This window comes from Plectrocnemia conspersa, unplaced genomic scaffold, assembly GCF_051122295.1.
Source record: "Plectrocnemia conspersa isolate PC_06_02 unplaced genomic scaffold, ASM5112229v1 ptg000008l, whole genome shotgun sequence".
Taxonomy (NCBI): domain Eukaryota; kingdom Metazoa; phylum Arthropoda; class Insecta; order Trichoptera; family Polycentropodidae; genus Plectrocnemia; species Plectrocnemia conspersa.
Genome location: NW_028277172.1, coordinates 17,881,358 through 17,897,142, shown reverse-complemented (window position 1 = coordinate 17,897,142; position 15,785 = coordinate 17,881,358). Strand labels below are relative to the sequence as shown.

Here is a 15,785-nt window from a genome sequence, read left to right as displayed (position 1 = left end):
AAATATTTGTGTGTTGAGCCCAGAAAATTGCAGTTGAAAATTTTGTATAGATTATTATTTAAATTAGATTTTTTATTGAATAAGCATGGTATATATTGTGTTATAACATATTATACAAGTATTTTATTTCCTATTGCGAAACGTCAAATACAATCTTTTTGACCGAAGAAATTAAACATTTATTGCTCAATATTCAACGCACATAATACACAACAAATGTTGATGAGTACATTTTGCTTCTATTGCAGCACTCGAGCCGGCGAAGGTGACTCAGTCTTGGGGAAGTGCTACGAAGCGACGACTGGTTCCGAGGCATTCCGTCGCGAGGCGAGCTCGAGGCAAGACGTGTGTCCGCGTCCGTTCAGTGTCAGTGATAAATTGCGGCAACAGTGGCTCTCAGTCATGACCCAGTGCGCAACGGTGCCGAAAATTCTTAAAAGTGCTCAAAACTCATGTTAACCCAGATCGAAGAAAAACCTGTACGCGTTGATTAGACCAACGGCATGTGAAGCAGCAATATTGTAAAGGAGCAACAATAAATCGAACAATGAAGCATTCGGGAGATGCCAGCTTGGACGTGGTGCGAGATACTCGCAGAATATCAATCGAAGAATCCAGGTCCAAAAGCAGCGAAGAGATCGTCGGAAGGTTCATCGGCGTCGACGAGACGGACAGAGCCATTCCCAAGATCCACATCTTAAAGACGAGAAGCTCCAGTGAACAAAACCTCATCTTGAAGACGTCATCGTTGAGGAAAGGAAACTACTTCTCTCTATCGATCCTAAACCAAAAATCAGACTGTGATAAACTGAACAATAACTCAACGCCTAAAGAATGCGCCAATCAGAACGCTAAAGACGAGAAGAAAAAAGAAGAAGCGGAAGTGTGCGATAACTATAAGAAAAACTCTAACGTGTACAGTGTGTTCCAAGGCAAAACGGTGTTGAAAGAGAGAAGAAGATCTTTACCTACTCTTCCTAAACTGATAGGACAGAAGCTCCACGAGCACAATCAAAAGGCTTTAGCTAAAAGTGGTGACGGTGGTGATGTGGTGGCGGCCTTAACGAAAGATCTCAGAGATAAAACCTTCAGAACCCTATCCAAAGGAATAGGCAGGTTGCTCAAGAGACACAGCAGTGTCAACATCAGCGAACCCGATCCCGTGTTCAAAGTTGCATACCTCGGAAACGTCCTGACTGGATGGGCCAAAGGTAAATACTTTAAATTACGTTTTAACGATGTAAATTGTGTCATATGCATTATCATAACGAACAGGCGCATCCTTATTGTAGCAAATTAGACTCGATGTTATATGATATAATGCACGTCGTATTTAATATTTAATACACGCTTCTAAAAGTAGATTAGATAATTTAAAAGTATGCATATCGCATACATTACAAACAAATACTCATTATCAAACATTCGTGAGTTAAAAAAATGCAGATATTATTTTTATCTCGCATGCTTAATCAATTATTTGAACATTAATATAAAAAATATCGCTGTTTCTTTTCACTGAATTTAATTGATTCGTTTCAAAAACATGATTTAATTTACATTCGCAAGGTGCGTGCTTTATGACTTTATCTTGTTTAAAACTTAATACATTATTTATTAAAATAAATGTATTGTTACTCATAAAATAATGGACTATTCAATATAATATAAAGGGATATTAAAATAGGTGATGCTATATATATAAGCAAATATATTTTTATTAAGTATATAATACGTAAATCAGTAATAATTTATAAAAGTGTGACCTGTATTTATTGGGCAAATTTTATGGTCAGTAAATTTAATTATTGATTAGTAGTTATATTGTAGTTTGTTAAACAGGCAGTAATTATCAGTAATTAAAGGGTCTTTTTAAATTAAATGATAGTGCTTATTTTTTATGATAACTATAATACATGTTGCTAGATATTATGCATTATAAATTGCATTGTAAAAATTATTAAACAATATTAAAATCATATTGTGAAATTAAATATAATCATTTAAAAGTTACTGATGATTATTTATTACCATTTTTTTGCAACTTGGGCATCATATTAAATGTTAAGCTATTTAATTTGTTGCCATTAAAATATCATGGACTCATAACTCTTATCCTCAAAATAATATTAGGAATTTCAGTATAGATATAATGAAAAAAAAATAGTTTTTGGTATTGTCACTATTAACAGTTTTAAACAAAAAAATTTAAAGTTACTGACGATTTATTTTTTTATAGTTTTTTGCAACTTGTGTATCAAATTAAACGGAAAGCTATTTAATTTTCTGTCAATAAAATATCTACTATATTTATTATTATTAGTTTAATTTATAAACTCATTACAATTTAAGTATAGATGTATTGAAAACTTATTTTTTATTGTCGTTATTATAAGTCAACCTATTTATTAAAATACTACTGACCATTTATAATTATTATTGACCATATATTTACAATATTACTGGCCATTTTATTTAAAAATTACTGACGATTAACTTGTGCGTGATCTACTTTATTTATTATTCACAGTAATTTATAAGATCATAACTCTACTATATATATATATATATTTTGAATAATCAGATTTTGAACATATAATGTCATATAAATGTCAAATTAAGAAATTAAATCAAATCTTGAACGAAGTCAAAGTAATATTTTTTATTATTTAATATATAAATAAGTTTTTAAAACAAAGTAGAAAATAATGTCTAGGTTTATATGAAAAATGTAAGGCCTTGTCAAAAAAAAAAACAGTTACAATATTATTACTTTATGCTCACATATATAAATTTTAACAACATAATTAATTGCTGTCTATATTATTAATTAATATAATTATTTATATACTAAATATAATTTTTAGGTAATGATTGCTATTTTATTTTATTTATGGCATATTTATTTTTAAATAAAAATACAAATTACTTGTGGCTTAATTAAAATAACCCAAAGTTACTTATCTATTATTTTTAAGTTATATAATTTTTTTATTATTAGACTGATTTTTAAAGTATCCCTATGGTTTATTATTACATTATGCTTTATTAATAATTTATAAGGATTGAGTTTAAAAAACTTTTTAATAATATTATTCATATACATATTTCATTCGAGGTAAAATGAATTACTTTGTATAAAATATATTAAAATTCATAAAATAAAATACAGACATGTAATTGTTATCATTTTTTTATCATCTAGCAGCGCGCTTAAAAATAAACTATAATTATTTAAATATTTACATAATATTAAAATAAAAATATTATCAAACGAAATGATAACCTCGTGCACATAAATGAGCGATTTCTAAAAATGGTTTAGTTTTTCTTATAGACTTTCGCTCGTTTTGACATCCATATTTACGCATTGTATTTATTTTATTTTACTATTAAGTACTAATATATTTTTTTATATTTAACGAGAAAATCGCACACGCAACATTGTTAACGCGTTACGTTTTACCTCTTTCAAGGATTCCCTACGAATAACTTCCTTAATTATTTAGTTAATTAATGTATGAATGTTTGTGTACTATTTGCGTTTGCATGTTTATAAATATGAACGTAATTCGTATAAATTTATATAAAGAATACGTATTTTATATTATTTTCCATCTGTCCTTTGTGTAAAACTCATACTTTTTATAGTATTTATTTAGTTAAAAATTTTATTATCAAACATTAGGTAATATTTCGGAATGCATTGAGTCACTCGAGATCAATCAAAATTCCCGGTAATAATCGTTTAAACGGTCATGACATGTGTTCTCTCAGTCATTAGATTAATTAACGTGAACGTAGGTCTATGTCGCATTCGACTTCACGTGACCGGTCACGGGTTATCTATTGACCATTCACAATTCGCAAATGTGACCTCTCAGTCAAATTTTCCCCATTGTCCATAATGATTTTCTCCGATCACAACCGTGACCGTTTCGATTATAAACTTACCGCAGGTTCAACAACATTTTGATTTTTCCCCGTAACAATGCCTTACGGAGAAAGTCAAACTCTATTGTTGGATCTCTCTTTCTTTGTATTATTAATTTTTTCAGTCGCTGTGCGAAATTTTCGATAGATTCATCAAAAAATATTGTACATCTTTTGAAATTAAATTAACACCGACAAGAGGTATTAAAAGTACATATAAAGTTGATTCAATTAATATTTATTTTACACGATAAATTACGTGTACACGGTGTTATTATATTACTACAGTTAATGAACTGTTTTATTAATTCTTAAATAAAAAAATCTTCCATCTAATTTTATGATCAATTAAATATGTTTAATTACTATTTAATATATTTATTTAAGAACCTTAAAATTTTTTTAAGGAACTAGAAATATGGATATAATACTTAAATTTAAGTTGTATTATTTTATAATTTATTGCCATGTGACATTCAGATTTCTCTTGAAACTAGTTTTATGTTCTTTATACAATAAGTTTCATTGCCGTATATATAATTTAATAAATAAAATTATTATCCAAAGCTATCTATTTTTAGGGCATCAAAAATATTAAATTTATTTATTACTTATTTATGCTACAAACATATTTGTACATTTTCCTGATTTAGGTAGAATAATAACATTAAATAATTAGAATTCTTATACAAAATTATATGCTAACTTTTAAATTTTCCTTATGAGATCTTGTTTTAGATTTTTGTTAAATAACATTGATTTTTTTAATTAAATTATTTTTTAAGCTTCTTAAATATTTGAGTATTATATTCAATATATGTCTATAAAATATATTAGATTATATTTATAGAACGTAAAAAAATCGTTTCAATAAATTTGATGATATTCATTTTATAGAACATTTTTTTTATATAGTAACAATTATGTTACAAAATATTTTAATGAAATTAAGCCATATTGCTTATATAAAAAATATATTATAATTAAAGAACGCATAGAAAAATTTTCCTTTCAGAGAGAAATCCCTTTAATAAATCTGCTTGCCATATGTTTCATAGAACTTATTTCTATAAATATTTTTTTTCTAGATTGTATAGTTTTTTGGTTATAGTAAATTAGGTTACATTTTTTATGTGTATTTAAATACAAAATTATGCTGAAGTTTATTAAAAAAATATGTAGAAAATTTTGGTCTCTAGATTATGGGTTTTTTAAATAGAAAACACGATATTTTTATATAAAATCATGCTTAAGTAGCGGAATATATTACTATGATTTTTTAGACTAACCTATTTAGTTTTTTGTACAATTGGTTACTAACTGTAAAAATTACAGGATATCTAGAATATGGTAATAAATTTTAATTTATCAAATAAAAGTAAACCAGTTTATTGTTTTTTATAAAGCTTATTTTTAAGCTCGCCGTCATATTTAATCAATTTATTTAATAATTAAATAAATTTAATAATATGTATTTTTATTGGAATATTTAAATTAAAAAACTAAATGATTTATTAAAATTATATTTAATACACAAACGCTATTTAAGACGATTTTTTGTGTAGAAAGATTTTTTCTATAAAGCCAAAAATTACAATACTTGCATAGTAAATATTATAATTATCTCATTTTTTTACAAAATGCTATTTTTGTTGTAATGATTTAGCAAAATGTATTACTATGATTATTTTATTAAAAGTTCTTGCGCAATATTTCATCATATGAAAGTTATTTTATCATATGAATGCAAACCTAGCATTTTATCTGCATCGCATCAATCTTTTCAACAAGTCTGCAATCATAAATCCTTGATTAATTTACTGCATCTGTCCCGATGCATTGTGCAGCCGTCGTCAACATTTTCAACTGCAGCGGCTCGGCTTAATTGAATGATACGGACAATTGGCCGTAATGAAGGGGATCATCTATCACGTCGGTCCATCTGTATAGAAGGAGAATAAGGAGGAGTCACACCGTGATTTGAGAGTGACCCTCCGGCGCTTTCTTCTTGCTCTCGTTATGACATTGGCCGTTTAACGGAGTCGTAAACTCTCGTTAATCACGATCAAAGGTGCCTTAATTGCGGCTCGTAATTCTGACCTCGGATTCTTATACGGAGATATATCAACAAACGCGTATTGTATTTATGTAATATGAATAACGTAGTAGGTACCCTCGGGGGTTAGAGGTTGTGCTTTTGAAAATTGACTTTGATTAAGAGTAAGGTCGATAGGTAGGCACTGAGATCAAAGGTATGCGAGTTACTCAACAATTTAACAAACATTAAATATCAAATATTTTGTAATATGAAATATATTATAGTCTAGCATAAAGGGATATATTTTAGATCACAGAAACCACATTAAAATTGAGTTAAGATCAGCTAAAGTGCTGCACTAATGGATTCCGTCCTCAAGTTTGCATAATGTCGGTACCTAAACGCCAATATTTTACGCTTATCCATTTTATGGAAAGTTGCGATATTGAGAGTTTTAAATTAAGCTTAAAAATAGATGGAAAAAGGATTTTAAAATAATTTACTTTCAATCCTCTACCATAAAACAATATGATACATTTATAATATAATTTTATTTTATATTAATTAATAATTTCACTGCTATTTGATTATAATTTTTTTACCAGGACTATTAGTTTTTCAGCTATTTCATATTTTTCCTACTAAAATGAACTGTTACGTTATCTCAAATAAAGCCATATAAAACGTTATTTATATAATACTTTCTAAAATGTATAAACGTGTATGGGTGCATAACTTGTATACGTTCATATCGACACGAACGCAGCCTTAGCATTAATATTAATGGACCAACACACCTTGCACATTGTTTGGTTTTGAATTTTAAATTTAATCATAAAAGCTCCTTTAATGATAGTGACTCACATATGCATGCATTCAGAATTATTATTTTTATATATATGTATTATAGTATTTTTATTTATACCAAATACATAATATATAATATTTTAAACTCAATAAGTCAGATTGATTATATATTTTTTAATAATAACCAGCGCAACGATACATGATGATTCTCAATCGTCACTGCATAGAGTGTATGTATGCAGCATCCACACTCGTTTTAGACAAGATCCAGCAAAACCAGTAATATCGTATAATAGTTTGTCGGCCATGGCACTCGGTTCACTTTCTCCGGGTTAGTGATCTCGAGAGATCCGTGAAAAAAAATCACTCGGCGTCATTACGACAATGATGTTAATATAACAGTTCAAATTACGAGTTGTATAATAATTTTCTATTCAAAATGAATATTTGAACCTTCAGTTTCCGTTACCGCCATACGGTAACGTTCACGTAACGTAATAAAATAAAATTATTTGGATTATTGAAATGCAATGTAGTATAAAAGTCATTATGATATATACTTTTTATGTCAACTCTGCGTTTATCGCGCGTTTCCTTATCCCGTATAATACCACAACATCCTTGATAAATGATTTTTAATATATAACAATAATTTATTAAGAAAAAACGATATGATAATCCGTAAATATAGCTAAATAAATCTAATTGCTTTCTATGCTACAAATACTTCTAAGCCTAAAAAAATATTTTGGCAAGAAATCAATATTATTTACATTAAGCATTCCATATGTATTTATGAATAATCAATTATGTTTATATTAGAAATTGCAAAGAGACATTTTAAAAGGTTTTTAAATATTATTTATAGTAATATAAATAACTAGTTGTTTAATGTATAAATAAACGTTTTCTATTAAATTACTAGACCATGTTTAATTTCAAGTTTTCAAGATCGATCTTAAAAGTCGGTCATAGACATTCTAACACTATTTATTTAATACTCTAGGCTGCTTTTAAATGCGCCTATCTACATTAATAGAATTGTGGCTTTTACCGTTATATAATATGTTTTACCTTTATGTGACAAAATTAAATTTTTTTTTGTAAACATAAAAAAATCAGCAAAATACTGCGCTTGAAAATAAGCAAAAATGTAATTACATTAATCATTTCTAGCAGTTTTTGTGTATATATTTTTATACAAAAAATCTAATAGTTGTTTAGGGATTCTTATACAAAATGAATATTTTGCTTCTTTCAAATACATATAATCGAAATTATGTATTTTAGCTTAAAATCAATTCAATGCTTACTATGTATCATAATTTTAATATAAATATACATATTCATGTAAAATGCGTAAGTTTAGCTTGAACTAAAGTATATTATATTATATTGGAATTATGAATTTAATCAGATTTGGTATATTTTATTTTTGGAATTTAATCTAGAGGTCATAATATAAACTAAAACATATGTTTTAATAAATTAATCAATATAAAAATACGTTTTTATTACTTAATTAATTACTGTGTAATGTACAAAACTGATTATTGTATATTTTAATTTCTGTATTTTTTAACAGCAGAAACCAATATTACAAAAAAATATAAATGTTAGCAAAAAATAATCAAAATAATAGATTCTGCTACTTCGTTTCATAATTTTATATACAAAGTAATGTTTTCTACTTTAAAAGTCTATATTCAAGAGATAAAAATTTGGCTATTAATAAATTTAATAAGTACTAGGCATCATAATCATAATATATACACGCAGATTAGTGTTTAATGCATAAGTTTAGTTTGAGTTGAATAATACATATTTTTTTAATATTTGTTAACTTTTGTAACTATTTAATTTTTTGTCATTTTACATAGAAAGAAAGCAATATTAGGTATAAAAAAAATCAATGTAATAGATTCCGCTATTTAATACTGATTCATTAAATAGATACCAAAGTATTTGTCCAATTTTGCAAAAACGATTTGTAAAAATAAAATCTTACATAAGAAAGAACCAACAGAAAATCATTGTATAATTTTATCAAAACAACTGAAATCATAATTTAATTTCACATGAAAATCTTATCTTTGTAGTCTTACTTATGAGTTTAAATCTTTGTTGTATTTCTTTACACATGACTAATAAAAAAAACTGCGTTGAAAGTTGAAATATTACTTTGATATTTTGGATCTACTGCTATTTTCATATTCTTTTTATATATTTATGCGTATGTGTCTATCCTTGTTCACCTTATAGTACATATGCTTATTAAATATATTTATTTTAAGATATGCATAGTTCTTAATAAAATCAATCATTTGACTGATTGATTTATTTCAGGATGCATATTCAAACAGTCTATTTATATTTCAATTATACTAAACGTTATTATGTCAATCATCCATGACTGGGCTAGTACAAAAATAGCAATAGCCATAATGACAATGGAAGAATAAGTACAGGAGATGCTAAGAACATTCAATTGACCATCAGCTTAATCCGGGTCGTGTACATTTGTACACTGTACATAACATCCGTTTTTTTTCTATAAAAATAGCTCATCATGCGAGTGCTTTATTTTGAACCTTGACATTGAATAAATTAGGATTTAAAGTGTCACGAGACACGCGAGAGGATTGTATCATAGAAAAATACGCACTAGTTATGTTAACAAACATGTTATTGATAATAGGGTTTGACCCTTTGATATCCACACACTGTCTATCAATCAGTATAATTACATTGATATTAAAAAAAAAATATTGAGAGCAAGTTTCAAGAGACGTGGCGACAAGAATATTCGTATGATATAACTGTTATATCAACTAGATATGTGGTAAATGAAAAAAACTGGATAAATGTATAATGATACAGTTAAGCTACGTAATAGAAGATGTATGAATGTATTAATTTAAAGAAAGTAGATTTCTCTATATCTGAATATTAAAATATATTAATGCTGTATCTGAATAATGTTTGACTAATATCAACTAATATGCGGAAATGTATAGCAAATTCTAATTAATGGTGCTCGTAGATTCATCTCATCTCTCGTGCTTGAGAGTCAATGGCGGCTCCGGTAGGCCTGACTCAGCTGACTCTTGTTGGCGAATGTCGGAATCACTGGTGTGGAATGCGACTCGTGCACGATCGAATTAAAACGCCTTATTTGCCCTCTTGCGGCCAGAGGCGCCCAACCTTTCGATCCTTTCGAACGAAGGCCGTTGCTGGTGACACATCTCAGATTTATGCGTCACCATTGGTCATTATTGCCTTAACGACCGTCTAGGAAACTCATTTAAAATCTTCAATCTAATATTTGTATCACATTTTATGATTCATTAGCTATTAGTTTTATTTCATTATAATTTAACAGGTGTAAGATTTATACAATTGGTGTATTATAAAAATAAAAATATATGTTCATTCAGGAGTACCACAGGGATCAAATCTGCGTCCTTTCTTTTTGCGCTTTATTAACGACATACATGCGGGAATTAATAACTCTGAATATTTATGTTATGCTGATGATCTGAAAGAATTCGCACAAATTCGGATTTACTATCTTTACAGAAAGACTTGCAGTCGCTGTGGAGCTAGTCAATCGACAAACAACTACTTTTCTGAATCGCAAAGTGTCACATTGTCACATTTTTCAAATGCCTTTGCCTGGCGGAATTTTTTTTAAAGTTAACTGTAAGAAACCTCAGCCTAAAGGCAGAGGTGTTTTAAGCATATATACATCCATGATGACTTGGATGGAGATTTTCTATACATGTATATGTATATCGATAAAATTTGCGATGAGGTGTCGAGGATCCTCGGTTTCGTTATGCGGAGCGCGTGTCACTTCAATAATTTCGCGTTCTGTACGATACGCTAGTTCGTAGCGTCCTCAAATATGGCTCCATTGTTGTTGGAGAGAATTCAAAGAAAAAAATTGAGCTCCTCATAAATATCGCTTATGAAGAGCTAGAAAATTGTATGTGAGATTTATTTTAAATGTGCATCCTGCTTTTCTATATATATATATATATTTTAACGTTCAATATTATTTCTATATTTGAAAATTGCCAAGTATTCCACCAAGATCAGATTTGTAATAAAAAATAAAAATAAAGTATTTCACATATTTTAAAACAAATATAGAATTTAGTTATCGTAGATTAACGAAATTCATAAATACGATAATAAAAATTATGCTTTGAAAAATATAAAATTGGAATTCTAACTTAAAAAAATATAAATCATTTTATTTTTATAGTGATTCTTAAACCGTAATTTAACTTATTTAAATTTTAATATCCACTAATACAACATCAACTATAGTCCATTCAAGATGTTAACGCTCATAATCGTTGTGTTGGAAATAAGGGTGCGTGTACGCATGCATGCATACAAACACAGTTTTCCGCGAATTTTTTTACACCGATAGGAGAACTTTACAAATACTAAATCAGCGTGACCATACGTTGGAAAATGAATTAAAAATTATAATGTGTTATATTTTTATTATAAATTATTGTAATGTTGTAGTATCTTGTAATCAATAAAACAATTTCTGTAATATTCTATTGGTATTTAAAAAAATATTTTATTGAACAGATATTCAATCTGGAGAGTGATACTAAAACTGCTCTCATGTTTTTCAGTTAAATATGTATATAAATAAACAAAAGAAGTAAGAAAGCGATATTTTACTCTTTCCTCAACAAATTAAATTAAAAAAGTAAAAATTAATTGCACTTGTAATTTCACTTGGTCACCATATTATATTTTCTCACCAATACTGTGACGATGAGCGTTCATATCTTGGACGGACTGTACAAATCTATAGTTTGCCTTATTTAATCATTAAAAATGCATGAATTCTACCATTTTTTTATTCAAAACAAGACCTTTTGTATTATTTAATATTTTATTAAAAATCAATTTCATAATAAATTATTGTATGAAGTGAGATATTTGTGCTACAGACTGTGATAATAATTTTAAATTTAATGCTTGAAATTATTATTATTTGCCATTAAAATCGCTGTTAAAAAACTGCTTTTTATTTTTATTTTACACCATGATACAAAAGTCTACTTATTATTAACAAAACCACAGATTAAATAATGCTTTAATTTTTTTTACGATTTTTTATGATTGTATGCAATTGATGTGTAGTAATAATACAACTTGAACTAATAACACATTTAAATTACTACTAAAACAGAATTAATACTTTTATTTTTATAATGACTTTAAAACCAATAATTTAACATTTTTTTTTAAATCATAGATGTGTTCATAGTTCACATTAATTAATCATTTTAGATTTTACTTAATATAATCGAAAACGAGTTCCTATAAGGAAAAATAAAGATGAGAACACAACTGAAATCAATGTATAATTTTACATAAAATTGTTGTACAATATCATTATATATTATGATATAAAGTGAGAGATTTGCACAAAATATTAATAGAAATAAATTATTCTTTCATGTATATATTTTTATTAAAATAGATGTATGTACTTGTATATTTTAGTTTATACTGAAATTCAGCCTTTCCTAAATTGAATATTAAGCATGTTTTAGGGTTTACCATAACATTATAAAATATGCACACTATGTATAATAAACCATAAAAGATAATGTAAATTCGTAATTAGAAATTCCCGCAGAAATTTAGAGCAAGTCTTGTAACACTATATAGTAAATTAAAGTTTCAGATTATACTAAAACCACCAATTTAGAAGTGATGTATTAAAACTTACGATTGATACGGGTTAATTGTTACGCTTGAGATTAATGGCATATCACATATTGAATAGTATCGTGCGTTGCCCTCTCCGATATATATAAAATAAATTAAATCGATACAATTGCATATCCATTTATGTTCGTACATATCGTAATTATATTAATATATAGATATTTTAATCTAATTGCATGTATGTAGAGCGTAGTTAAGAACTCGCAGCAACGTTCGATTTAATCGCGAGCAGGATGTAAAAGCGATTTTGTTGAGTGAAAAAATCTCGGTCGATTGAGTAGCACGATTTTGCCAAACAAATCTGATGTGTTTGTTCTGTTTCATGCTTTTGAGCTTCTATATATGCAGAGTGCCTATCTCTGTCCATCAAAAGCGTTTTTGAGAATTAATGGAGAGTTGAATCGGTGAATGTTTTGGTAAAAAGTATGCTTTCAGCGTTTTTTATTGACATCGGGAAATTATTGGTATCGAAATGATATTTTGGGCTCATGAGTGGCTTTTATAAGTGAAATTGTCAAGTGGTTAAGCTAATAGAGACGGTATTTGTGTGAAGTAGAATCGTTTTGATAATATTTATTAATATATATTATTTTTAGGATGTGTTCAATTCAAGTAATTAGTTGTCTTTTAGGAAGCTTAAAAGATATATTTTTTTATTCTTAGGATGATAATATAATCAAATGTTAGTGCTATAGAAAAAAAATATATCCTATTGAAGGTGCTACATATTGACTCTATTTTTGCTGTTTATTCTGTCTGTAGCATTAACAATTCACAAGATAGTGCCATTTAAAGTATCGTTAGTAAATTTGGAATACCTATAAATTATTAATCAGTTTTCAAAAATATTTTTTTAGTTAGCCATTATAAATTCAATGGTTATGTTAGTTTTTATTTTTATGTAAATAAATCTAGTTGTTATATATAAGAATTTATATTATACAATTAGTAACCTATATATTTATTGAAATTAAAGCCTATTTATTGCATTAATTTTATTCGCTTATATTAATCGGTAAATGCGCGCTATTAAGCATCATTATACGTTTGATATATTTAAACGATATTAACCACATATTCGCCCGTTCAATATTAATTTGCATATATACCGGTAAATTACCATTAAATTTCCTATGCATGAATATAACCTTAAATCGATTTTATAGCATCGTGCTAAATAATACTATTTCATAGCAATTATTACAATTATTTTATCAATGAAATTAATTAATTAATTATAATAAAAAACCTAAAATATCATAATTATCAATCAAATAATAAAAAAATAAACAACATCCTCTTAAAATATATAACAAGATAATGTGCATACATTATTCATAAAAAAAATTATAGCTCAAATGCCCTTGAGTTGAACCGTAACCATTTTTCTTGATAACAAGTGTATTTATTTCTCTTAATTTATTATAATTATTAAATTATTATATCATAATTAATATTTTTTTTAATTATACAATTCATGTAGAATTTCACACATATTTTTTCAATGCAAAGATGCATGTGAGAAATTTACACAATTTATTAGCACATTCGTTGTTTAAATCAACTTTTAACAGAACGAAAATTGCAGTTTGTTGCCATTTGAATTCGAATCAATTTTGCGGTGAAAATGTATAATAAATTCACGATTGGACAATTAGAAAGTCACGAAAGAAATTTTTATGCGACTCCTATTATGTCACGCTATTGAGTTATTTATTTTACTCCATAAACTCTGAAAGTCTGAGATTCGATCGACCTGTTGTTGCTCAATCAATTATAATTTTAATCGGTGAAAAAACATTAACTTAACGAACCGTGTGTTTTTTTACCGTACTATTTTTTGGTGTATAAAAAAATAACGGTTCGAATACGAATCGTGTATTGTTATATGATGCTCGAAATTAATGAACTTATAAATTCTCAATATTGTTCATGAAAATAACCGTTACTTTCGCATTGCCGCTAATTAAGATTGTGATCTATGTTGATGCAAGAAATCCGTGAAAATATTTCACACGTATATCTATAGATGATAAAAATACAACCATAATGATAAATGTCAATTGCATGTTCTAATATTTTAAGTCAGTTCATAAGCGTTACCATCTTTACCAATTATAGTTAAATACACATCTAAAAAAGTCACGATCGTCTAAAAATATATCAAAGTACATATTGATATTAGCTATTTTTCTAATGTATTGATTCTGTCGTACATTTTTTTTATATATATTTTTGTAACACAAGATATTCAAAGATTGCTATGTTGCAACGCGATCGAATTTTGGCAAAACACCCAAAGGCCAAAAAACTGGTTTTTGACGAGACAATCGATTACCAGTTTTGAAGAACGGTTCATCGATCTGTTTTAATTCGCCAATGTTGCCAGTGGTGTATATGACCAGTCTTGGCAAAAAAAAAGCTCAGCGATGTGTGTCAGTCGCTGTGAATAGATAAATATGATTATTTTATTATAAATATAATACATTGCATATTAACAGTTTACCTAATTTTATTGAATTAATAAAGAGGCGAATAAATACGACCCTGAATGAAAATGCACGCGTGATATTTTAAGCATATTTTTAATGCCTCACAAGGTCTGATTTATTCAGGATTTGAGTGATGGGATAATCTGTGGGTATAGTCATCATAAGATGGCGTACAAACTTGATTAAGGCGTAGTCAACTGTAGTGTTGAAAAAAAAACTATTTGAGATTTTCAATGATAATAATTCAAGTGTGTGTCTATTATTGAGAATCACTTAATATGCAACATTTATGCTAAAGCATATATATTGACCTTAAAATAATCAAAGAGCAATATTATCATGTTATATATAAAGTTCAACTTTAAAAGCTATTTTATTAATTTGCATCACTTTTAATGTAATAAATAAATTCAGTTTAAAATTATAGCTCAAATATATAAATTTTGTACTGGAATCATAATATTATAAATTAATACAATATAATGTGACACATATAAAAGTAACCCGAAAAATATATTATGTATAGAACACGAGAATTTTAGCATTTATTTATTAGCATGTTTTCTTTTAATGAAAACTGAAGGCTTTATTTTTAAGATAAGGTGCTACTTCTCAGAACTGAAAAATGTATGAAAATGCGTAATAACACATAATACTACCTTGATAAATAGATTACGAATATGATGAGTGAAAAAGGTGAATCATTTACTGATTATATAAATAATAATATTATGTATTTTTAAAGC

At 27.2% G+C, this 15,785-nt stretch overlaps 1 protein-coding gene across 1 annotated transcript in view; it reads left to right on the top strand.

Annotated features, from left to right (window-relative positions):
• Positions 1–314: 314 nt before the first annotated feature.
• Positions 315–15,785, top strand: part of LOC148233219 (uncharacterized) — a 30,879-nt gene continuing 15,408 nt past the window's right edge. Inside the window, exon 1 of the mRNA XM_088189888.1 lies at positions 315–1,211. Coding sequence (XP_088046014.1) covers positions 548–1,211 — 664 coding nt within the window. The 5' untranslated portion in view covers positions 315–547. The remainder of the gene's footprint in view (positions 1,212–15,785) is intronic.